The sequence below is a fragment of the Arachis stenosperma genome, chromosome 8, assembly GCF_014773155.1.
Source record: "Arachis stenosperma cultivar V10309 chromosome 8, arast.V10309.gnm1.PFL2, whole genome shotgun sequence".
Lineage (NCBI taxonomy): Eukaryota > Viridiplantae > Streptophyta > Magnoliopsida > Fabales > Fabaceae > Arachis > Arachis stenosperma.
Window position 1 is genome coordinate 36968634 of NC_080384.1, and position 24401 is coordinate 36993034.

The 24401-nt window shown below is 34.1% G+C and overlaps 3 protein-coding genes across 3 annotated transcripts; 2 read left to right on the top strand and 1 right to left on the bottom strand.

Moving 5' to 3' along the window:
• Positions 1 to 5689: 5689 nt before the first annotated feature.
• LOC130945914 (uncharacterized) lies at positions 5690 to 6511 on the bottom strand. The gene has a single exon (XM_057874604.1). The coding sequence runs from the start codon at positions 6509 to 6511 to the stop codon at positions 5690 to 5692; it is 822 nt and encodes a 273-aa protein (XP_057730587.1).
• A 5331-nt stretch (positions 6512 to 11842) lies between these two features.
• LOC130945915 (protein C2-DOMAIN ABA-RELATED 7-like) lies at positions 11843 to 13143 on the top strand. The gene is made up of 3 exons (XM_057874605.1): positions 11843 to 11956; positions 12607 to 12702; positions 12829 to 13143. Exons 1-3 carry the CDS (start codon positions 11843 to 11845, stop codon positions 13141 to 13143), a joined length of 525 nt encoding a protein of 174 aa, XP_057730588.1.
• A 3635-nt stretch (positions 13144 to 16778) lies between these two features.
• Positions 16779 to 17885, top strand: LOC130946490 (protein NDR1-like). Its single transcript, XM_057875253.1, has one exon. It carries the CDS (start codon positions 16894 to 16896, stop codon positions 17536 to 17538), a length of 645 nt encoding a protein of 214 aa, XP_057731236.1. The 5' UTR covers positions 16779 to 16893; the 3' UTR covers positions 17539 to 17885.
• Positions 17886 to 24401: the final 6516 nt, after the last annotated feature.

Consider the following 24401-nt stretch of genomic DNA (forward strand, 5'->3'; position numbering starts at 1 on the left):
CTCGGTGAAAAAAGTATTGATTTGGAATAGTTGAAACGATTTGCTGATAATCAGAGGGCTTTGCATGGTTATAGGGGAAGTGAGGACTTGACGTTTGTATGGGGGGAGCACTTCTCTTATTTTGCTGTTGCCGATGAGAATGCCTAGAATCTCTCTGATGTGAAAATTGTTCATGATGTTGGTGATGTTGGCATGGCTCAGTTTTTGCAGGTATTGTTAAGTATTGTTTTTATTTTAGTTCCTTTTTTGTTGCTTGCTTTGTTAGAGTGACATTATCTGTGTGGATTTCAGGTGGTAGGAATACGTTTGATGTGTATTGGTCGGTCCCAGGAGTTGAAACATGCTCGAGACTCCTTTGATAAGGCTTCCATGGCTTAGCTGATGCAAGAAAATGTGGAGAAGTTGAGCAAGCTTTGTGATGCTCTTGACTTGGTTAATACACTGCAAGAGAAATTGATGACTTGTGAGAAGGCTGAGAAAGAATTGAAGGAGAGGAACATGGCTCTGGAGGCGAGACTGGTGGCTCTTGGAGTGGAGAAAAAGCAGGCTGAAACTAAGAAAGAGGATCATGGCTTGGAGATGTTCTCGGCTGGATTTGAGAGGGCTGTCGAGCAGGCCAAGTTTTTTGCTCCTACTGCTGATCTTTCGAAAATGGATCCTTATAAGGTTGTGGTTGGGGATGAATTGGTTGAGGATGAGGATGGCGTTGAGGGTGAGGGGGAGAACCCTGATGTTTAAATTTGCAATAGATAGTTCTTTAAACTTGTTTGACTTAGTTTCTTTTGACTGTTTGTGGTGAACTTTTGTCATTTAGCCAAATATTGTGGTATTGAGGATTTGATGTTGTTATTTCATGTTTGCGTTGTTTGGAAAATGTTTGCATATGTATTTTTGTTTACTTGTGAGAATCGAATGATTAGGGGTTGAAGTATAGTTGTGAGAGTTTTGTTGTTTGTCTGCGGTATATACCTCGTTTGGGTTTTGACTTTGTGCGCGGAAAAATTTATGCACGGGGTATATGTTATTAGCGTTACTTCGACCTGTAGTCATTTGGACTTGTTCGTTCTGAAATGTATGTGTTTGATCGACCAAGTTTGATGATGTTAGAATTGGTTTTGCAGGGGATTTGTTTGGTCGCATTTCGTTAGATATGCTTGAATGTATCGCATAATTAGTATTGTTTGTTTTGAAGTTGTTGACGTAATTTGAATACTAGGCATAGCGAGTTGTGTTTTGTTGTAGTAAAATGAATTGTGAAAATGCGGGGTGGTATGCCTCATTAAAACCTCTCCAGCAAAATCCTCCTTAGAGATAAAATCTGGCAGTAGGAAAAAGACTGCATCACCATGTCCGACATATATATTAGCTAAAGTACATTTTCAGAGATGATACATTCCAAGTGTTTGGCAGGGTGGTTCCATTGAGCTTTTGTATCTTGTATGCTCCTTTGCCAATAACTTGTTGGATTCGGTATGGGCCTTCCCAGTTGGCACTTAGTTTACCATGCCCCTGTGGTTTTCGTACGTCTTCGACCTTTCTCAGTACGAGGTCTCCTTCTGTGAAGGTCCTCGGTTTGAGTTTCCGATTGTATTTCCGAGCTATAGCTCGCTTGGATGCTAGTTGGTGTAATGATGATTTGTTTCGTTCCTCCTCTATGAGGTCTAGCTCAGCTTTCCTGGTTTCAACGTTGTCGCTTTCATTTGTGTTTGTTGTTCTGGTATTTGGTAGAGATACTTCGATAGGTATCATGACATCGCTTCTGTAGACGAGCTTGAAGGGGGGTTTTCCTTATTGATGATTGTTCTGTTGTGTTATAGCTCCATAGCACTTCAGGAATAAGCTCGGCCCATTCTCCTTTTGAGTCGTCGAGCTTCTTTCTGAGGCCCTGTAAAATTATCTTATTGGAGGCCTCGGCTAAACTGTTAGTTTGCGGATGTTCAATAGAGAAAAATTGATGGATTATTTTAAAATTTTGTAAGAAGTTTGTGAATTTTTTATCTATAAACTGTCTACTGTTGTCGGTTATAATGAATTGAGGAATACCAAAGTGGCATAGTATATTTTTCCATATGAAAGAAATCATTTTTTCGGAAGTGATTTTTGCCAATGGTGTAGCCTCTATCCATTTTGTAAAGTAATCTATGGCGACAATTAAGAATTTAACCTGACCTGGAGTGGGTGGAAATGGGCCGAGGATATCGAGCCCCCATTTGTTAAACGGCCAACATATTTTGGATGTATGCAACTGCTCGGCCGGGTTGTATGTGATTGGTGTGTGGCGTTGACACTGGTCACGGTGTTTAACTTTACTCATGTAGTCTTGTTTTAGCGTCGGCCAGTAGTAGCCTGCTCGTAGTATTTTGGCGGCTAGGCCTTGGCCGCTGATGTGTGTTCCACAGACTCCTTCATGCACTTCATCTACTGCCAATTTGGCTTCTGCCGAGTTTAGACATCGTAGAAGGGGTCTTGTAAATCCTCTTTTGTATAGTTTGGTTCCGAGCATGGTGTAGAAACTTGCTCTTCTTTTGAATTTTCGATGATTTTGGATGCTGTTTGGGATGATACCTGTTTTCAAGTAAGTTATAAAGGGTGATCTCCAGTCGTCTTCCTGCAAGATACTCGAAATAGTTGTTAGCATAATGCTGGGCTCATCTATTGTTAGCTGGGATAATATAGGTGTTGTTGTTTGGTTTCTTGTTATTGCTAATTTTGAAAGGATGTCTGCTCTGTCGTTTTCTTCGCGAGGTATATGGGTAATATTAAATTTCTGGAAGGTAATAATGAGGTTGTTGACTGTTTTGTTGTACTTTTCTAATAGTAGGTCTTTTACCTGAAAGTTACCTATTACCTGTTGTACCACCAGGAGAGCATCGCATTTGACGTTTATTTGTGTGATACCCAAGGTGTGAGCTAGCCGCAGACCTTCTATTAAAGCTTCATACTCTGCTTGATTGTTACTTGAATGGAAAGTGAATTGTAATGATTATTAGAATTGCATTTCGTGATCTCCTTCGAGGAGTATTCCTGCTCCAGAGCCTTTGCTATTTGAGGCTCCATCAACGTACAGTGTCCACATGATATCTTCGGGAGCTTGTTCTTTTGTAGTGAGTTCTGCAATGAAGTCAGCTAGTCCTTGTGACCTGATGGCTCCTTTGGATTGGTATTGGATGTCGTATTCTGATAATTCGATTGACCATTTGATTAGTCTTCCAACTAGTTCAGGTTTCGACAATATTTGTCTTAAGGGTTGCTCTGTTCTGACCACGATGGTGTGGCTTTGGAAATAGTGTCACAGTCACCTGGCTGTCGTAACTAGAGCTAAGGCTAATTTTTCCAGCTTTGGGTAGCGAGTTTCGGCATTCTGGAGTGATTTGTTGATAAAGTATACTGGGTGCTGTTGTTTTTCCGTTTCTGTTACCAATATAGAACTGATAGCATGGTTAGTAATAAATAAGTATAGATAAAGTGGTTTACCTACTTCCGGGGTTTGGAGGATTGGGGGAGCTAAAAGTATGGCTTTCAGTTTTGTAAAAGCCGTTTCGCACTCGTCGATCCATTGGAACTCCTCTTGTTTCCTTAAGTTTTTGAAAAAGTGGTGTGCTCGGTGGGCTATACGAGGCAGGAACCTGGCCAATGCTGCTAGTCGACCAGTCAGTTATTGGATCTCTTTGACCATCCTTGGACTTCGCATGTTTAAGATCGCTTGGCACTTCTCGGGGTTTGCTTCAATACCTCGGCAAGTGAGTATGAAACCGAGGAACTTTCCACTCTGTACCCCAAAAGCGCATTTTTTTTGGGTTTAGCCTCATATTGTATTTTCGAAGTTGTTGGAATATCTCTGTTAGGTCTTTGACATGGTTTGCCGTGTGTATTGATTTTGCCACTATATTGTCGACATAGACTTCTATATTTCGTCCAATTTGATTTGTGAAAATTTTGTCCATGAGCCGTTGGTAGGTTGCACCTACATTTTTGAGTCCGAATGGCATAACCTTATAATAGAAATTACCATTGTCAGTGATAAAAGTAGTTTTGTCTTGATCAGCCTCATGCATTAAGATTTTATTATAACCGGAATAGGCATCCATAAAACTTAGGCATTGGAAACTAGAGGAATTATCAACAAGTTTATCAATGCATGGGAGGGGGTATGCGTTCTTTGGGCAGGCCTTGTTAAGGTCTGTATAGTCCACACACATCCTCCACTTACCGTTGCTTTCTCTTACCATTACCACATTGGCTACCCAGGTGGAGTATCTTAGCTCTTTGATGAATCCGGCGTGGAGTAGTTTTGTAGTTTCCTCGAGGGAGGCCATTCTTTTGTCGGCGTCGAGGTGCTTCTTTTTCCGGGCTATAAGTCGGGCTGATGGATTGATGGCCAACTTGTAGCAGATGACGTTGGGATCTATTCCTGACATATCTGCTGGTGTCCAAGTGAACAAATCAACATTTCGTCTTAATAGCTCGGCCACCTGACCTCGTTCGGCGCCTCTTAGCACGTTGCCGATGTATGTGTATTTGTCTGTGTCGCTTGTCAATTGAATTTTAGTAAGACGTCTGTTGGCATTGGTCGCTCTTGATGGTTGGTCCTCGGGTCCAACTCGGCCAGGGGTGGTAGTTGCTCCGAGTTATATACCGATTGGACATATTGTCGGTCTGGCTGTTTTGGTTGTTCGTTCTTCAAGCTGGCATTATAGCACTGCCTAGCTTCCCTTTGGTCTTCGTGGATGATGACAACCTTGTTATCCTGTGAAAGGAACTTGACACACAAATGTACAGTAGAGACAATAGCATTGAATGCATTCAAAGAGGGTCTGCCCAAAATGATATTATACGGGCTTTTACAGTCTACGACAAGGTATTGTATATCTATTATTTTACTGTTAGGATATTCTCCGAAAGTAGTTTGTAACTAGATATAACCTCGAATTGAGACGCGCTCACTTGAGAAACCTACCAGTTCTCCGGATGAGGGTTGGAGATTCTTGTCGCTTAGTTTCATCTTTTGGAACGTTGAGTAGAACAGCACGTCCGCGCTGCTTCCGGGGTCCATGAGGATTTTCTTTACCAATGGTTCTCCGACCTGCGTGGTAATGACGACGGGGTCATCTAGGTTCTGATCATTTGCCTTATAGTCTTTAGGGACGAATGAGATCTTTGGTTTGTCTCTGTTAATAGGTTGGGATGGAGTTGATTTTGTCATTGTCATCATAGCTCGGTATGATATTTTCCTTGCCGAGTTTGTGCATCCGTCGCCTGCAAAACCGCCAAAAATACAGTTTATTATTCTGCGAGGTGGGTTGATATCGTTATCTACCTTTTTTCCCTTATCTCGGGAATTGTCAGTTGTTTTGGGTTGTTGGCCGAGATCGTATGTGCTTCGCTTCCTTCCTCGGTTGTCAATGTATTTATCCAGCAGTCCTTGGTGGGCGAGCTTTTCGAGGACATCTCTGGCTATTACGCAGTCATCTGTAGTGTGGCCATACTTTTGGTGAAAAGCATAGTATTTTGACCTATCCACGTGATGCTGGTCTTGATATGTACCGGCCTTGTTTGGGGGATTGATGAGTTTTGAGTGTAATATGTCCTTTATGATGTCCTCCCTTTTTGCATTGAGGGGGGTATAGTTGTCGAATTTGGGTGTTAGTCTGAACGTTCTCTGATCCATTCTGCTGTTTGATTGTCTGTTTCACCTTTTCTCCTCTCTGCTTAGGGTAGGTTTATCTGCTCTTCGTAATGCTCGAAATTCTTCCACCTCGATCTGGGTTGTTACTTTTTCGCGAAACTCGACCAGGGTTTTTGGTTTAGCAATGACTATGGATTCTTGGAATTTCCCTGGTCGGAGGCCGCTCTTTAAGGCATAGAGGTGGACTTCGGGGTTTAGGTTAGGTATCTCGTTGGTCGCTTCGGCAAACCTGGTCATGTAATCTTTTAGGCTTTCGGTCGGTCCTTGTTTGATGGTGCTTAGGTAATCAGAGTTATGGGCGTATATTTTGGATGCGGCGAAGTGGTTGATGAACTGGTCTGCTAGTTCATCGAAGTTAGAAATGGAGCCTTCAGGGAGGTTAGAAAACCAAATCAGGGCGGCTCCATCTAGGAAGGTTGGGAAAGTACGACATAAAATTGGGTCGGAATCCTTATTCATGAACATCATGGCCTGGAACTTGGTGACGTGGACATTCGGATCTCCTATTCCATTGTAGGGCTTTAGGGTTGATGGTAAGGTGAAGTTTTGGGGCATTTCAAAACTCATGACTTCTTTGGCAAAGGGGTTGGTTCTTTTTTTGGTGGTCGTTTTGGTGGCTTTAGGGATGGTGTGTTTAGTTTTCGAGGTGTGCTCATCATTGTTATCTTTGTTTTCGGCACTTTTGTGTTCTCCTTTACTTCGGTCGTGCTCCATTTGTCGCAGGTGCTCGGCCATTCTTTGGTTCTTGGCCTTAAGGGACTCGTTGATTGCCAGAATCTCGGCCTGATTGGCGCTCGAGGGAGCGTGGTTGTGCTCGTCTGCCATGCGTTGGAACCTGCAAAAAAGAGTATATTAATATGCAGAATAGGAAGTTGTGGGGTTAGAAAAATATCTCGACCCCACGGTGGGCGCCAAATGTTCCTGTGTGAAAGTGAGCTTCGAGGTATAGCTCGTTCTACCGGCACTTGAACTAGCTTTCCTTGGAGTGATCTGAACAGAACGTTGTCTTCTTATGAAGAGGCGGCGTTGGGTACCTGCAAATGGACTCCAACGCTCAAGTAAGTATAAGTGTGAGAGAGTTCAGAGTAAGACTGAAGTGGATTGCGTACCTCTTTACTAGTTACATACAGGTATATATATTTGATTGTTTGTTATGTACTTCGTTATTCGTGTCGAATTTGTTATTGGTTTGATGGAGTCCATAATGGTTGTTATCCGAGTTTATTGGGATAGTGGTAGCTTGAGTAGAGTGGTTATTTTAGAGAAGTTATCTCTGCCAACTATACTAGGTTCCAAAATTGTTGTTGTGGGCCAAAATTTAGGTAACGAATCCATACTTATTACAAATCATATGTAAACTTACGAAATATCTTATGATATTTCTTTTTCCTCTAATTATGTTCTTTCCTTTTATCTGATAAATTTCTCTTCCCTTCAATTTCCCTAATGTTCTTCTAATATTCTATCAAAATCCCTTATCCTAGCAATTTCCTTTCATGGAGCTTTCTAGTGTTGTTTCATTAACCAAATTCTAAAAGTTTAAGTCGTCCAACCACTATGCATGTAGGAGTATAAATAACTAAATAAAGAAAAGATTGAACGTCGAAAATTCAAAATAGTAAATTTAAACTCAAACCTTTTTTTTTTTCACGGTATTTCCCAACCCGGCATGTCAAGGACTAATTTACCGCAGTACTAAACTTCATTTAAGGGTTTGTCGCTGGCCAATGGATTGCTGCATGCACAAGGCGGGATTTTTTAAAGCATGCTGCAAATTTAAACTCAAACCTTACTAGGTCCTTTTCCTCGTTTTTGTTAAGGCTCGAGGCCTTTTTAGTTTGCGCCAAGTTAATGTCTTAATGATGTCCTTCATTTTTTTATGTTTGGGATTTTTTTTATCGTTGGTTAGCATTTTGGGCTTCCAAACTCTGGGTGTATCAAAACAAAAAAGAGCAAAACACTGTTCTAATCTCCTAAAGAGTTCTGACAAAAAAAATCTCTTAAAGGTGTTTTTGTTTTTACACGTGACTCCTTCATCTTTACATAAAAAATATATTATGATTCATTAGATGATTTGATATGTTTAATTAAATTTATTTGATTGAACTATTTAACAGTTCACAATATTAATTTCACATAAAAATACCGTTGTTAAAATAACCAACTTTTTTTTTACAAAATGACACTCAAACAAAATAAATAATATGATATTGAGTTTGATTGATACCATGCATATTTTTAATTGGTGGATACTTCTATGATGACATCTTCATATGAAAATAATATTGTAAACTATTAGATAAGTTCATATATTTAACTAAATATATTTGATTCATTATTTAAGAGTTCATCACGTGAGTATTCCTCTTTTTATTTTATAAGTAACAAATAACTTTTGGTCCAAACAAAAAATAACAAATAACTTGTACATTTTATTTAACCTTTTAATACATGGGAATATGTAGATAATGATTATTTAAAAAAATGTACGCAAAAAATTAAGACAAAATTAAATGTATAGTCCCCCTTTTTCAATTTTTTTAATATATAGTTATTTACTTATTACCGTAGAAAAATTGTGATAAAAAAATAGAGTTTCTCTTTCAGTCTGAAAACGTATTTTATTGAATTGAACTGAATAACTATTATAATTAGGGAGATTTTACCATACAAAAGGTTTTTCTTTTCTTTAGGTGCTGAAGACACATGACATGTAATGAGTGAAAAAGTATGAGAAAATTGAGTATATTTTGTAGCAGATTATGGGTCTCACACAACAGTATCTATTGGTTGCTTATTCATCTATTTATGATTATAACGTTGGGTTAATTTTTGCAGTAACTAAAGTGTACAGTATTTTTGTAACTACTGTTAAAATTTATTACAAAAATTGTGATGGGTTATTTTAAAAAAGAGTAACTCAGAGTCAGAGGACTAATATGTTTGGGCTTAATAAAAAAATCAGCCTTATTAAAATGTTGTTTGTATTACATAATTTAAGAGTGGATTGCAAGACAAAAAAAAAAACTGGATTAGATGGACCAAAATAAAGAAAAAGGAGTTATGCTTATCATGTTAGAAAATTTGTTGTTTTCTAGGAAGCCTTAAATAAAAATGTCAAAAAAAATCTATAAAAATGTGTAATTTAATAATTAAAGTTATGACCACATTTGTTGGTAGGATGAAAGATAGTGATAATATAATTTTTGAGTTGAAAATTAAGTATTAATTTTTTTATGAAATTAAACACCATTTTTTAAAAATTAATTGTTAATAGCAATCACCTTTATTTACTTGTAACGTAGAGAGTATGATGCTCCCAATTATTTTGTTATTTATTTTCTTATCGTTATATTTATAATTTTTTTTAAATTGTTAATAATTTCAATTAACATAAATAAGTGAATGAAAATACAAATAAAAATAAGAAACATGAATATAAGAAAAAAATGTAAAAATAAAAAGGTTATAAAAATAAATTAAAATAAAAATATAAAAACTATGAAAATAAATAATAATAAAATTAAATAATTAGTAAAGATTATTAATATACATAGTATGTATATTAATAATCTTTACTATGTATAAATTAATTTTCATATTATGTATTTTAATAATTTTTATTAATTATTTAATTTTATGATTATTTAATAGTTTTTATGACTGTGTATATTTATAAGTATAACTCGTTTTTTTTTATTTTGGTCAATCCAATCCATCCAGTCTTTTTTTTTGTCTTGCAATCTACTCTTAAATCATGTACTACAAACAGCATTTTAATAAGGCTAAGATATTTTTGGTTAAGCCCAAACATATGAGTCTTCTAACTCTGAATTACTTCTTTTTGAAATAACCCAATACAGTTTTTGCAATAAATTCTAATAGTAGTTACAAAAATACTACACACTTTAGTTACTACAAGAATTAACCCAACGTTATAATCATAAACAGATTTGTAAGTAATCGACAGATGCTGCTCTGTGGGATTCATCATCTTCTACAAAGCAGAGATTCAGTTTTCCCATACTTTCTCACTCACTATGTCTTCAGCACTTAAAAAAAAAGGAAAAGTTTTCAACATAGTAGAATCTTCCTTATAATTAACAACAATTATTATAAATAGTATACATTCTAACTACTTGATATTTTTACACTCTAACTAACACTGCATAGTAGAATTATAACGAACTCTGTCATGTTAGCACAACTAACTCATTTACAGCGAGCGTAACTAACTTAACTACTAATTAATTGATATTCACACTTTCTCATATAACACCTTTTCTCAAGCTAGAATTGGTGCTATCCATCATTCTAAACTTGCTTTGACACAATTAAAATTAATTGGGTGCCAGTACCTTTGTTAGTATGTTGGCCACTTGATTAGTGGTGAAAATAAGTAATAACTTTGTGATTTATGTTATTTATCTCTCATAATGTGATAATTTATTTTTGTATATTTGGTTCTCTCATCAAATACATCAAGATGTTTATAGATTAGTCCATTTCTAATACAATAGAAATTAAAATTATTTTTGAACTTTTTCTAAGAGGTAAGAAATATGGACTCACTAGATTTAATACTGGATTCTGCTGGTTTTTATTCGAATTGAACTGCATGGCTTAGTTAATTCAAAAGATTTGCCTGTGTTTGCTAATCAATTATTGGATTCGCCTCTGCATGTGTTTACAATCAATTGTTCAACTTTTTTTCTAAGACTCGCTAATAAAAAATGCTTACTTGAATTTTTTATTTTTGTTTAACTAACACAAATTTTATTAGTTTCTATCCTTTGAGTCTCAAAGGAAGAGAAGGAAAGAAAAAAAAAAAAGAGAAAATTGAGATGAAAAATATGATAATTGATGAATAAAAATGATAAAATTTAGCAGATTTGAGAAATAACCAGAATCAATGAAATTTTTGTTGATTAAGCTTTTTCGAAGTTCAATTTTTCATTGATCTCTTTTTTTATGCTCACCACACTATGTTAAAATGCTGAAAAGTTTATAGAGAATATTTTAAAAGAATTTCTTACAAATAGAAAGACAGAATTTCTCTCCGGCTGAAAAATAAATTTCATTAAATTGAACTAACTAACTATTATAATTAACAACAACTACTATAAAATAGTATACCTTCTAACTACTTGACACTACTAACACTGCATAATAGAATTATAACAAACTCTGCCATATCAGCACAACTAGCACAACTAACTTATTTATAAGTTATAACTAACTCCTTTACTGCATAACTGACTTGGCTACTAAATACTATTGACATCCACACTTTCTCATATAACAATCTATTTCTAATCCGATTGATAATATGTCTACTTTGTCAAACAAAATTTACTATATATCTTTTTTTTTTCCGGAAGACTACTCTGTCTAAAAGTAAATATTTTTGTTACCAAAAAATTGTGATTTACTTTAAGACAAAGGTTATTTTCGCCCTACACACTTGGGGTAAATATTAATATTTGTCCCTAACTTATTTTAGCTTATTGTTATCTCAAGCATCTCAAAAATGATTCGATGTTATTTTACCGGCAACTCAAGCAAAAATAACTAATAAAAATGGTAACATATAATAAATGTTACATGCAGCAAACTGAAAGAACAATATCCTGCAAGTTCAACCTAGTACAGTAGAGCTCCTCCAACAACGAACAAATACAGAATGTGCTTATTTTATCCTTTAATTAAAACGGACAATGGTTTTTGTTATAATCTTGATCGTAAGTTTTTAAAATACTTAAAAACTGTAACGTAATTGAAGGAATTTATTTTGTTTTTAAATTTGAGGGCATTTTTGAACACAAAGAAAATCAACTAATTAAGGCCACGTCACATAGGGGAAAAGTTTGGTGTGGCACGCATGATAAGAAAAAAACAAATATCTAAAATAGATTAGTGTAGATTAGTTTAAGTTCTGTTAGTGTTCACATCTTTATATTATTTTCTTTTGCTGAACTGATTTTGTTAAACAAATCATTGTAACCTTGCAACTTATTGTTGAGTAGTTTAATGTTAAAGAATTAGACATACATATTTATATATCAAACTAAGTTTTTCAATATGTAACAAGAATATCTCACCATCATCATCGATAGTATCCTGTGGTGATTTTCAGAGGGGACAACAAACTGTACTATGATGGACCAAATCTATGGTGTTCTCAAACTTAGGATTCAGAGAGGCATTAATCTCGCAATTCGCGATTTGCGTTCTAGTGATCCTTATGTTGTTGTCAGCATGGGTACTCAGGCTAGAATCTTATTATTGTTATTGTTAGTTCCTTGAGAGTTCTGCGAAGATATCTTCATATATGTTAACTGAAGAAATATAGGGAGCCAATGAAGTATTTATACAATGTGTACAATGGGCGATACAGTGATGTTCGATTCAGTATCAGATGTTTATTATCTCTGGTATCCGGATGGTTATTCTGAATAGTATGAGTGTATTGTATTTGAGAAATTAGTAATATTTTATTCTAGATGTTCATTTTTTAACTCGCCAAATAAATATCCCATTGTATACATTGTATAAATACTCTATTGGCTCCCTAGCGAGATTCAATTAATATAATAGTTAAGATGCAAATTGCATTAAATATATTAAATTATTCAATAATTTTAAGTTATTATTTTTTACATAAAATTATCTTTATATAAATAAACTTATATTTTGAGTTGTTTAATTTATTTTTTTGAAATATTTTTTTCTTAATTTTCTCTATCATGTTTGGTATGCGAGTTGGAGTTAAAATGTGTAGAATAATTTTGTTAAACAAGAATTATTGTTTGTAATTTTTTTTTGGAAATCCTTTTTTTCCCTTCTCATTAGAAATATGTGCTTATTATTATTAGCAAATTAAAATGATTCTTTAATTTGATATTTGATTTGGTGTGCAGAAACTGAAAACTAAGACCATACATAAAGATCTCAATCCTGAGTGGAATGAAGAATTGACCCTTATAGTTGACGATATTAAAACTCCAATACATCTGGTATGTATTAGTCAAGTAAATTGTTTAGTAGACTTATTTACTATGTCACAATAATAATTATAATTAATATATTAGATATAAAACTAATCATATACATCTGTCTAATAGTTTAAATTTTTTCTGCAGAAAGTTTTCGACAAAGACATGTTCTCAGCAGATGATGAAATGGGTGAAGCAGTTATAGATATAAGGCCATCTGTTAAGTGCTGGAACAAAGGATTGGAAAAACTCCCAGATGGTTGTGTAGTGAAAAGAATTCAGCCAAATGAAAATAACTATCTTGCAGAAGAGAGTACCTGTATTTGGCACAATGGGACTATAATCCAACGTATGCTCTTAAAATTGAGAAATGTTGAGTGTGGTGAATTACTCTGTGAACTTGAATGGGTTAGTGTACTAGGTTCTATGGGCTTATTAGAGCTACAACAATTACATGCTTAAGTATTATATAATTGCCCCTTCCTAGCTATATAGTGTGTATATACATTCAGAAATAATAGTATTATGCGTATATTTAGTGCTTGTTTAAATATTATTAAATTGATAATATTTTTTAGTGTATTTAGTAAATTTTTAATAATAAAAATAAAAATATTAAAAAATGAAAAAACATTATTTTTAAAAAATTATATTTTAAAAAAAAATATTTTTTTTACGTAATAAATAAATAAAAAATATTTTTATATTACTATATTCAAACATAATTAATAAATAAAAAAATATTTTTGTATAAAATATTGAAACATAAAATTAAAAAAATTTAAAAATTTATCCAAACAAGTGCTTAATTTTTTCGATAATTAGATTGTATATATATTAAAAACACATCCAACTCTCCATTAGCATATTGCAGAAAGTAGTCCTTTAGCACATAATAATCTTTTCTTGTTTTTTCATCATACCTTAAGTTAACTCGTATAACTTTATATATAAAGAAATCACTTGTAGCTAAATTAGCAAAAAATTTGAAATTTTGATTCTCTAAATTTTGAATTTTATTTTAGAAAATAAAGTGTGATTTTTCACCATTTATTTTATAGGTAGGACAAAAAAAACATGAGAAAAAAAATATTTAATGATAAGATATCATACTTTATCCTCTAGAATAAAAATCTAAAATTTAAAGGATCCAAATTCAAAAACTTGGATATAAGTCCACATGTGTGTTCTGATAATATAAAGCTTAATAAACTCTTGTTCCTCAATGCAAATATCCATTGAGTAGTGTCATCTCATATGCATCCTTATCACCATCACATGAAACTCCTGTCCATTGCATTATCCACAGTAGAAGAACCAAAATCATATCAAGAAGCCATTGTACATCTTTATTGGCAACAAGCCATTAATGCAGAATTAGAAGGTCTAAAGAAGAACAACACTTGGTTTCTTACTACTCTACCAAAAAGCAAACATGCAATCGGCTGTAAGTGAATTTTTAAGACAAAACTCAACATTGATTGGAGTGTGGAAAGGCACAAAACACGCCTTATTGCCAAGGAATTCACTCAAATTTCTAGGCACGATTACTTCGATACAGTCATCCCTGTTGTCAAGATGAATACACTGAAAATTCTTCTTGCTGTGGCAGCATCGAGGTCCTGGATTGTTCACCAACTTGACGTGAATACAACATTTTTTCATGAAAATCTCCTTGAAGATGTCTATACGAAGACCCCACAAAGGCCTTGAAGTCATTGATTTTAGCTTGGTATGCAAACTCACAAGATTTCTATACGGATTAAAGCAGGCTAGATGACATTGGCACACAAAACTTGCATCAACCCTTATCAATTTTGTCTATCACCAATTAAAGCATGATGATAATTGCCTCTTCACTAAAGATACCTCTGACTCCTTCACTTTTATTCTTGTTTATGTGGACGATCTTGTCCTGACAGGTAGTTACATGAAAGAGATTTAACCAATAAAGAATCATCTCCACCACCTTTTCCAAATCAAAGATATTGGTAAGCTAAAATACTTTCTAAGAATCGAATTTGCTAGAAGTAAAGAGGGTATCACCATGAATCAATGCAAGTATTGTTTTGAATTACTAGAAGACTATGGTGTGTTGGCAGCAAAAGGTAGGATCCACTATCCCAATGAATTCTTCCATACAATTGTCAAAGGATACAAAATCAAAATTGGAGAGCAACATTGAGTACTGAAGATTGATCGGAAGACTACTTTACTTGGCTAACACAAGGCCAGAAATTGGCTACGTCATAGGAAAATTAAGCAAATTCCTGGAGTGCCCTACTGATAAGCACTTTAAAACTGGATTAAGAGTCTTGAGATACTTAAAATCTGCCTCGTCAGTCGTCACGAGGATTATTCTTCTCATCCGTGTCTGATCTTGAGGTCACAGCATATTCGGATAGTGATTGGGCAGCATGCCCTGATTCCAGACAATCAGTGACTGAATACTGTCGTTTTGTGGGAATGAGTCTCATCATATGGAAGAGCAAGAAGCAGAATGTGGTGGCAAGATCCTCAGCTGAGGCTGAGTATAGAGCTCTCGCAGCAGCCACCTGTGAAGCTTAATGGATTGCATTCATCATGGTTGAACTCAAGCTGCCACTTACAAAGCCAATTGTTATATATTATGATAGCCAAGTAGCATTACACATTGCTGTCAATTTGGTGTTTCATAAGAGAACAAAGCACATCGAAGCACATTGCCATATAGTTCGTGCTAAAGCAAAGGAGAATATGACCAAGTTGTTACCCATTAAATCTGTAGAATAAGCTGCTGATATCCTGACCAAAACACTCAGTCCCAAACTGTTTGCATTTTGTCATCGCAAGTTTAGGCTCCTTGACATACATGCGCCTGACTTAAGGGAGAGTGTGACTTGATATCCATACCTTTCTCACTTTAATGCATACATGTGTTAAATAGTATAGAAGTTTGTTGGTTTGTTAGCATTAGTTGTGTTAGCATATTTATCATTTGTCAGTTAGTTACTCTTTGAAACTATGTATAAAACTATAAATAGACCAACTTATTATACCAGAGGAAGTTAGTTCAATCACATTTTTCATTTTTGCATTTTTTTCTCACACTGAGAATGGGAAAAAGCTTTCTCCAATTCATTGAAGTTCTTGAGTGTCTCCCCTAAAGCTCAAGCAACACTTTTCACACATCGATTCTTGGATTTTCAATTAACAAAACATGAGTTATCAAATGCAGGTTCAAGTAAATTAACCCATCAACAACAAAAAAACTTCACAGTCAGGGATGAGATCCCAAAATAGCAAAATGGCAAGTTTTTTTTATGGGACAAAAAATCTAAAATTTAGCTAAAATTTTAAAAACTAAATAGAGATTTGTAACATAATCTCTTTTGATGTGTTGGACCACTTTTTTTTGAATGAAATCTCTTCTTTCTTAAAAAAAAATTTAATTGGTCATCAAATCGATAAAAATAAAAATTTAAAAGTGTAACTATTTTTTTTTTAGATTTTGACCAATTTCCTATCAAATGATTTTTTATTTTGAATTAGACTAATTTAATAATTAATTTTCAATTAACTAGATCAAACCAATCAATTCAATCTAGTTCTTAAAAGTTAAAACCATAGATTTAGCTAAAAATAAAATTTTAAGAGAGTTCTATAGAATTTGCCTACTATAATTATATAATATGGAGAGAATGGATGAGATATTGAGATGCATATTTATATATGTAAAAAAAGACCACTTTATGTTTATCACCTCAATTATTTTTCATATTAATAAGATGTTATTAATTTTAGTATGGTAAGTAATATAGCTTTTTCCCAGTTACATAAGGGGAAAAAGGGGGGAATCTAGGAGCCAATTAAACTACAATGTATTGGCTCGTAAATATTAATTAAGTAGGGAGTGTTAATAAGACATAGAATATTTAAACACAATGAACAAAAAGAAAGCAAAATTAAACAAAGTTGGTCAGAAATTATAAACTTTGAATACAAAATTAAAAATAAAATAAAATTTCGCAATTTCTTTTAAATTTGATTCTCGGTACATATTCTCTTTAAGGAAGCCGTTAACAAAAATGAAAATAAAAAGCTGCAGCAAATAAAGAAAGAAACCCCGCACGCACTCAACAGTCAAAACTCTATCTCTACATTTTTTCCTTCCCTCTCTTTCTCTCTCTCTCTAGACTCCCGGCGGTGTCACCACCACCCCCACCACGGCAGATGGCGGAGCAACACAGCTGCTGCTCATGCTGCTTCAGCTTCATAATAACCATGGGCCTCACCGCCCTCTTCTTCTGGCTCTCCCTCCGTGTTGACCAACCAAAATTCTATCTCGAGTCAATTTACGTTCCTGCCCTCAACAGATCCCTTCCGTCAACAACAAAAAACGACACCGTTTTATTCAAAATAAAGTTCACGAACCCTAACAAAGACAAAGGGATCAAATACGACGCCGTTCGGGTCAACATCTCCGTCTTCCTCTCCCAAAATACCACGCGCCTACTCTCCAACTCCACCGCCGTCGCTCCTTTCTACCAAGGCCGCCAGAAGAAGGCGCATAAGCCTAGCTCTGCTTCCTTCGTCGGAAACCTCACGCCGGCGGCGGGGATGGACGGGAAGGTGTATTTCCGGGTGGATTTTGCGACCGCGGTGAAGTACAAGATCTTGTTTTGGTACACGAAGCGACACGGTATGTGGGGAGGGGCAAATGTGGAAATTAACAATGGGGGTGTGAAGGTGTATCCAAAACCGGTGAGGCTTGGCAACGAGCCACCGAGGATCGTGAACGGCGCACCGGTGTTCCGTGGAGGCTATCGTGCGCTTCTTCCGCTATTCCTAGCCGCGTGGATAATGCGCACTCGTTGACTTGACTTGACTTGACTTGACTTGACTTGACTAGTCTGTATTTTTATTGGAGGAATTATTTTAATTAATTTAATTTAGTTATTTATTTATTTTTAAAAAAGCAGTGAAACTTAAAGTTCACTGCCATTTTTTCCCCTCACGTAGACTCTATATTGTTTTATGGTGAATTCTATGGTGTAGCCAAAAAAAAATTTCTACACATGTATTAATGTGTTGTCCAAGTATATTAATGACAAGTGTCTAGAGTGAGGAAATTTAAAGACAATTTCTGAACCATTTCAGCAAGCTACAGTGTATTGTTCCCTTATGCATGTGCGCAGCTTAATTTGTAAAGTTGATTGAATTAGATTTGATTAGTGCTAATGTGACATGAGAATGGGCCTTGGTTAAAAATGATTGTTTTTGTTTTTCATAGAATTTTGTAAATTATGGGTTGGGCCAGTTAAGTTTATTTGAGCATTTAGTATTTTTTTACAAGAATAAGGCTTTGTTTATAAATATTATTGATTGGGCATTAATTTTTCGTTTTGGACTATGAGACATATAGGTAATGGATCTTGACTTTAGTCCAAGAAAGAATACAAAAAAGGACTGACATAAAAAAGAAAAGTTAAAACCAAAAAAAAAATATAAAGAAACATATTTGACGATAATTTATGAGTAGTTCTTAGTATATGGAGGAAATTATAGGGTACAGATCAAAATTTAAAGATGTGCTTATGTGGCAAAACTCAAACCACACATTCTAAAACCACATTTTTTACTTAAAACCATAATCCTTTACAAAGAAAAGCGTCACCTTATGGAAAAAAGTAAATTAGAAGATTTAAGAGAAGAAATAATTAAGTTATCAAAATTAATAGATCAAAAATTAATGATTTTAACTAATGTTAATGACACTGAATTCCTAAAATCAATACAAAATGATTTTTCTCAAAATCTTTATTTTACTATAAGTTTTATTGAAGGACTTCAAAAACCTGAAAAAACTTATTTTTCACACGGAATTTCTAAAAAATGTTACCATGGAAATGATTCTCCACATCTTTATCATACTTTTAACCCGCAATTAAATTCTATAGTAGATATGCTTGAAGAAATATTAGTATCCATAAAATTTCAAAGAAATAAGGAAAAAGAGAATCCCAAAGAAGAAAAATGTCAAAATATAATTAACATAACAGATTTAAAAGTAAAACCACCATTGAAATTATGAATATTGAAGAAAAATTAGAAGAAGTTACAATGCTTTTTAAACAATTAAAAATGGCTCAAGAAAATAATATTATGGAACATGGATTTCAAATAGAAGAAGAATTAGTAAATTCTGAAAATATAGAAAACGAAGAACACATCCTAGATTATTCAGGTGACGAAGAACCAACAATTCCAATACAAGTAAAAAATGAAGCTGAAACATCTAAGGATAATCAATCTCAATTTAAATGGGAAACAGGTTTCGATAATTATGCTTTTAAAAAAGGATTTATAAATAAAGATTCAAAATATACAAAAAATACTGTCAAAATACGTTCCTAAAATCCAGGAAATGGAAGGAGAAAGAATGCTTGACTTAGATTGTAAAAAGAATGAAAAAGAAATTTTCGAAAATTGGTTGAATTCCTTTTTATTAGAAGCCTTTACTAATCCAAAACTTAGTGAATTGTCTGGAAGAGATATTTGGAATTATATAGGGTTTCATACTAAAGGAACTATAAGAGATTATATGACATCAATAGAAAACCAAATAATAGAAGAATTAGCAACAAAAACAACAGCTTATGATAAGATATTATATATAATGATGATTCTATACAAAGAATTTTTTGGAAAAAATATTATAGATCATAGACAAGAAGTCTATGATAAAGAATATCAAGAAGCAAAAAACCATTTAGCTAATATTCAGATATATGATCTATGTAATGTGGAGTCTTATATATGTGAATATAGAATACATTATTACAAATTAAAAGAAGAAGATAAAAATCATTATCTTAGTATGTATATAACAAAACTTCCATATCCTGCTAATGAATTTATAATGGGAAGATTTATAAGAGAAATAAATAGAGGGACAATTGAAAATAATTTTGGTGGAGCAACCTCTGCAATAAGAGAGGAAATAAAAGAACGTTGTATGCAAGAAGCAACTCAAAAAAGATTTACAAATATAATTAGAATTTGCTGTCAGGATAATGAAGAGATACTCCAAAAATATGGGCTTAATAAAAATTTTCAAAGAAAAAAAATACCAATTTAGAAAAAGAAAATACTATCCAAACTGGAGAAAAAAGAGGTATTTTAGGAAAAGAGATAACAATAAAAACAAAAGACAAAAAAGTGACTATTGCCCGAATAAAAAAGAAAACTGTAAGTGTTGGTATTGCCAAGAAGAAGGACACTATGCAAATGAATGTCCGAAAAAGAAGGATAAAAAGGATCTTACTAAACAAATAGAAATTGCTAAGTCTTGTTTCATGGAACCTTTAGAAGAATATGATGATAACTTAGACTATATTTTTGAATATATCTCAGAAACAGACTCAGAGACTGAGTAATAATGCCACGTTTATTACTATAAAAATAACAGAAAAGTTTATAAATGCTTTTATAGATTCTGGAGCAACACAATGCTTTGCTAGTTCAAATATAAAACTTGATTGAAAAAAATTAAAGAAACCTTTAAGAGTTAGAATAGCTGACAAATCAATACATAAAATTGACCAAAAAGCAGAGATGGCTGAAATTTTTATTCAAAATTATAGGTTCATTGTTCCATCTATATATATGTTAGATTCTGGAATGGATTTTATCATAGGAAATAACTTTTTAAAGCTATATCATCCATTCATTCAAGAATTAACATATATAGTTTTAAAAGCTCCACACGATTCTTCAATAAATCAAAAATCAAAACGTATAAAAATACCAACTACTACTATAGATAAGATCTTAAAATTTAAAATATTTTCTATATTAGAAACATGTTATTTAAATTTATACTTTCAGATAAACATTCCAAAAAATAATCTTGAAATAAAGATAGAAGAACTTTTGGATGAAATCTGTGCTGAAAATCCTCTAGATATTAAAAATACAAATAACGAATTAGTAAGCATTAAATTAAAAGATTCTACAAAAGAGATAAATGTTCCAAATAAAATTCCTTATTCCGCAAGAGATAGAGAAGAGTTCTCATTAGAATGTAGAGATCTTTTGGAAAAATGAATTATAAGATTAAGTAAAAGTCCTCATGCGGCTCCAGCCTTTTATGTCGAAAACAATAATGAAATTAAAAGGGGAAAACGAAGAATGGTTATTAACTATAAGAAGATGAATGAAGCAACTATTGATGATTCTCATAAACTGCCAAGAAAAGATTCTATTCTAGAAAAAATCAAAGGAGCAACTTGGTTTTCATCTCTTGATGCAAAATCAGGATATTGGCAACTTCGTTTAGACGAAGAAACAAAGAAATTAACTGCTTTTACTTGCCCAACAAAAGAATCAACAAGTGTGTTGCTCTATGAATGGAATGTATTACCATTCGGATTAAAACAAGCCCCAGGTATTTATCAAAGATTTATGGAAGAAAATCTAAAAGAGTTAAATGAATTTGTTTTGGTATACATTGATGATATACTAATTTTTACAAAACAGGATAAAGAAGATCATTTTCAAAAATTATTAATAGTTTTAGAAAGATGTAAAGAAAAAGGATTAGTCCTGAGCAAAAAGAAAGCAAGAATAGCAAAACAAGAAATAGAGTTTCTTGGATTAATTCTATCCACTCAAGGAAAGCTAAAACTTCAACCAAATGTTCTAGAAAAGGTAAATTTATTTCCTAATAAAATAGAAGATAAAAAACAATTACAAGGATTTTTAGGGTGTATAAATTATATTTCTGATCAAGGATTTTTAAAGAATATAACGGAATACACTAAAAACTTATTTCCAAAAATAAGTACTAAAAAAGTATGGAAATGGGATGAAAAAGATAGTATGCAAATTCAAAGAATTAAAGAACTATGTGAAAAACTTCCAGAACTTTATATTCCAGAAGAAAATGACTACTTAATAGTAGAAACAGATGCTTCAGACATAACCTGGTCAGGATGTCTAAAAGCTAAGAAAGCTATAAAAAGTTTGGAACAAGAAAAAGAATCACTAGATTCTAAATATCCCCCAAAGGAATTACTTTGCAGGTATATTTCAGGGACTTTTACTCCAACAGAACAGATATATACTACTCATGAAAGGGAAACTCTAGCAGCAATTAAATCTCTTAAGAAATGGAAAATTGATTTACTACCCAAAGAATTTACATTAAGGACAGATTCAAATTACTTAACAGGTTTTATACGATATAACTTAAAAGTTGATTATAATCATGGACGATTGGTAAGATGGCAATTATTTTTGTTACAATATCCAATAAAAATTGAATATATTAAGGGTGACAAAAATGTTATTGCAGATACATTAACAAGAGAATGGAGTTCGTCTACAACGCATTAGATCAAGAAATTCAAAAATACGAACAAGAACTCGAAAAATGCAAGCATTGTCAGCAAATAAGGACACAGATCCAATCCCTCAAGAAGGCCATCGAAGCAATGAAATCAACACAACAACCAAAACCATCAGAGTTCAGCCAGCTAAGCGTGGTGGACAAATCAGGTGAAGAAAAAATTCCAAAAAATAAAACAATTGCTGAAATTATCAAAAAATCCACCCAAGATAAAAAATATTATGTAATTTATAATGGCCCCATGAAAGGAGTATATGATGCCTGGGAAAAAGCAGCACCATTTACACATCAATCAAGGATAATTCATAAAGGAGGATTTTTAACACTGGAAGAAGCAAAGGAATCCTTCAGGGAATATGAAGCTCTTCATCCAGAGCAAACTCTAAAAAGAGCAGATAAAGCTCTTCGGGCCGAGGGTTTTATGTCTTTCTTGTGCATGATGTTGGCATTGTGTTGTTTCGTATTATCTTTCTTATCTTTTTAGACATGCACTTGCATAAACTACATGCTTTGTTATATCTTCTCATTGCGCAACTTATGTGCAAATTTGAATTAATATGTTCCTTTTTTTGGTGTGTGTAACGTTTGCTGCGCCGTATCCTCGCCAAAGAGAGATTTTGTTCCCAGAGGAGCATTGCCAAGGAGACCGATGTGCCCTTTGGACTCTTAGACCACAACACGAGTTAGTGGACGACGTCAGTTCCTTTGATTCGCATTTCCATTGTCCTCTCTTCTTCATTATTTTTCTTGTATTTTGTTATCTTCAAACTAGGGCTTACTCTTTCATCCCCTTTAATCGTAGATCCTTAACCTATTGGTGAAAATGCTGACTGTGGAGCGCGGTGATGAGTCAGCATGGTGGCTACCCACAACATTTGCGGTAAGGCATGCTATTCCTGACAAACCTTTTCCATGCACTGTAATTACTTTCTTTATGGAGTTAATTGTATCAGGTGTATAACATTTTGGTCTAATTATTGCTTCAGCAACTGGCCCTTAACCCAACAACATACTGCAAGGACACATTGGAGTTCATTCGGACTCGTTACATGATTAAGAAAGCTGATAAAATAAAAAAGGCTAGTTGAACTGAGAACTCCATATTGTTATGTACTCTTGTATATGTATTATTCACTAACAAAGGGTCTACAATGTTCCTCCTACCATGTAGATTTACATCCCCCTCAATAAGGATAGGCATTGGTTTCTCATGATCGTTGACCTCGATTCGGGAGACCTTATCTACCTGGACTCTGCAAAGGACCCAGATGATCGGGCGCACAGAGTTCAGATGATGACATACGTTGTACGGTGCAAAATTTTTATCCCTTATGGACTATTCTATTCTTGGCGTGACGTCCAATGTCATTTATTCTCACATTGGGAAGTGGATGTAGGCTTTCTTCTTGGAGACAATGCTGACGGACAAGAGGTTTTATGAAAACCAAGCAAGTATCCCACCGCTGGTGTCGCGGTTCAATCTGAGAGAACCTCTTGTCACACAACAAAAGGACAAGTCGTAAGTTCTATTTGAAACGTAATTTAATTTCATCAACTTCGAAGAATACTTCATGGACACAAACTAATTTGTATTTCAAATTACTTTGGGTCTTCTTTTAACCAAAATGCAGAAAAGATTGCGGAGTCTTTGTAGCCCAATGGATGCAACTTTCCCATCTGTGGGGCACGTATGATATTCAGGTGAGCACTACACATTCATGGGAGAAAATAGCAACTATGACACCTTTGAAAGTCAATTTTTATACTTTGTTGTGTGATATGGTCACCAATGGTTTGCTCACTAATTTAGAGTGTCACTGACCTTACCCGGATGAGCCTAGCACTAGACATTTTCTTCTCAAAAGCCAACAAAAAGAGGGACGAAGTGGTGAAACTTGCTATTGATTATTGGGACAAGCATGATCAAAAATCCAGCACAACGAGAACGAAGTCGGCGAAGAAATCTGTCGCCGAAGTTGTTTCACTGGCCACCAGTAGCAGCCAAAGCATGACCATCTAATGTGTAGGGATTGCACGGTCATGTTCCACGCCGAATGATGCTTACGTAGGAGTACTTCTTTTTGGGACAAGTCACATGATGCATTTTGGTTAGATTGGGGGTGTATAATCATTCTAGAAATTGCTACACTTTGTGTTAGTATATATTACTATTGGAATCGGTCTTGATCAGCACAAGATCATGGATTCTGCTGTGTATCTTTTGGGAATTTGTGCGCTTCTCCTGATCATGGGCGTATGGGTCTGAGATTCTTTTGGGTATTTAATTACTAGCTATTTTTGGCACCAAACAACAAGGTTTAACCTTGTA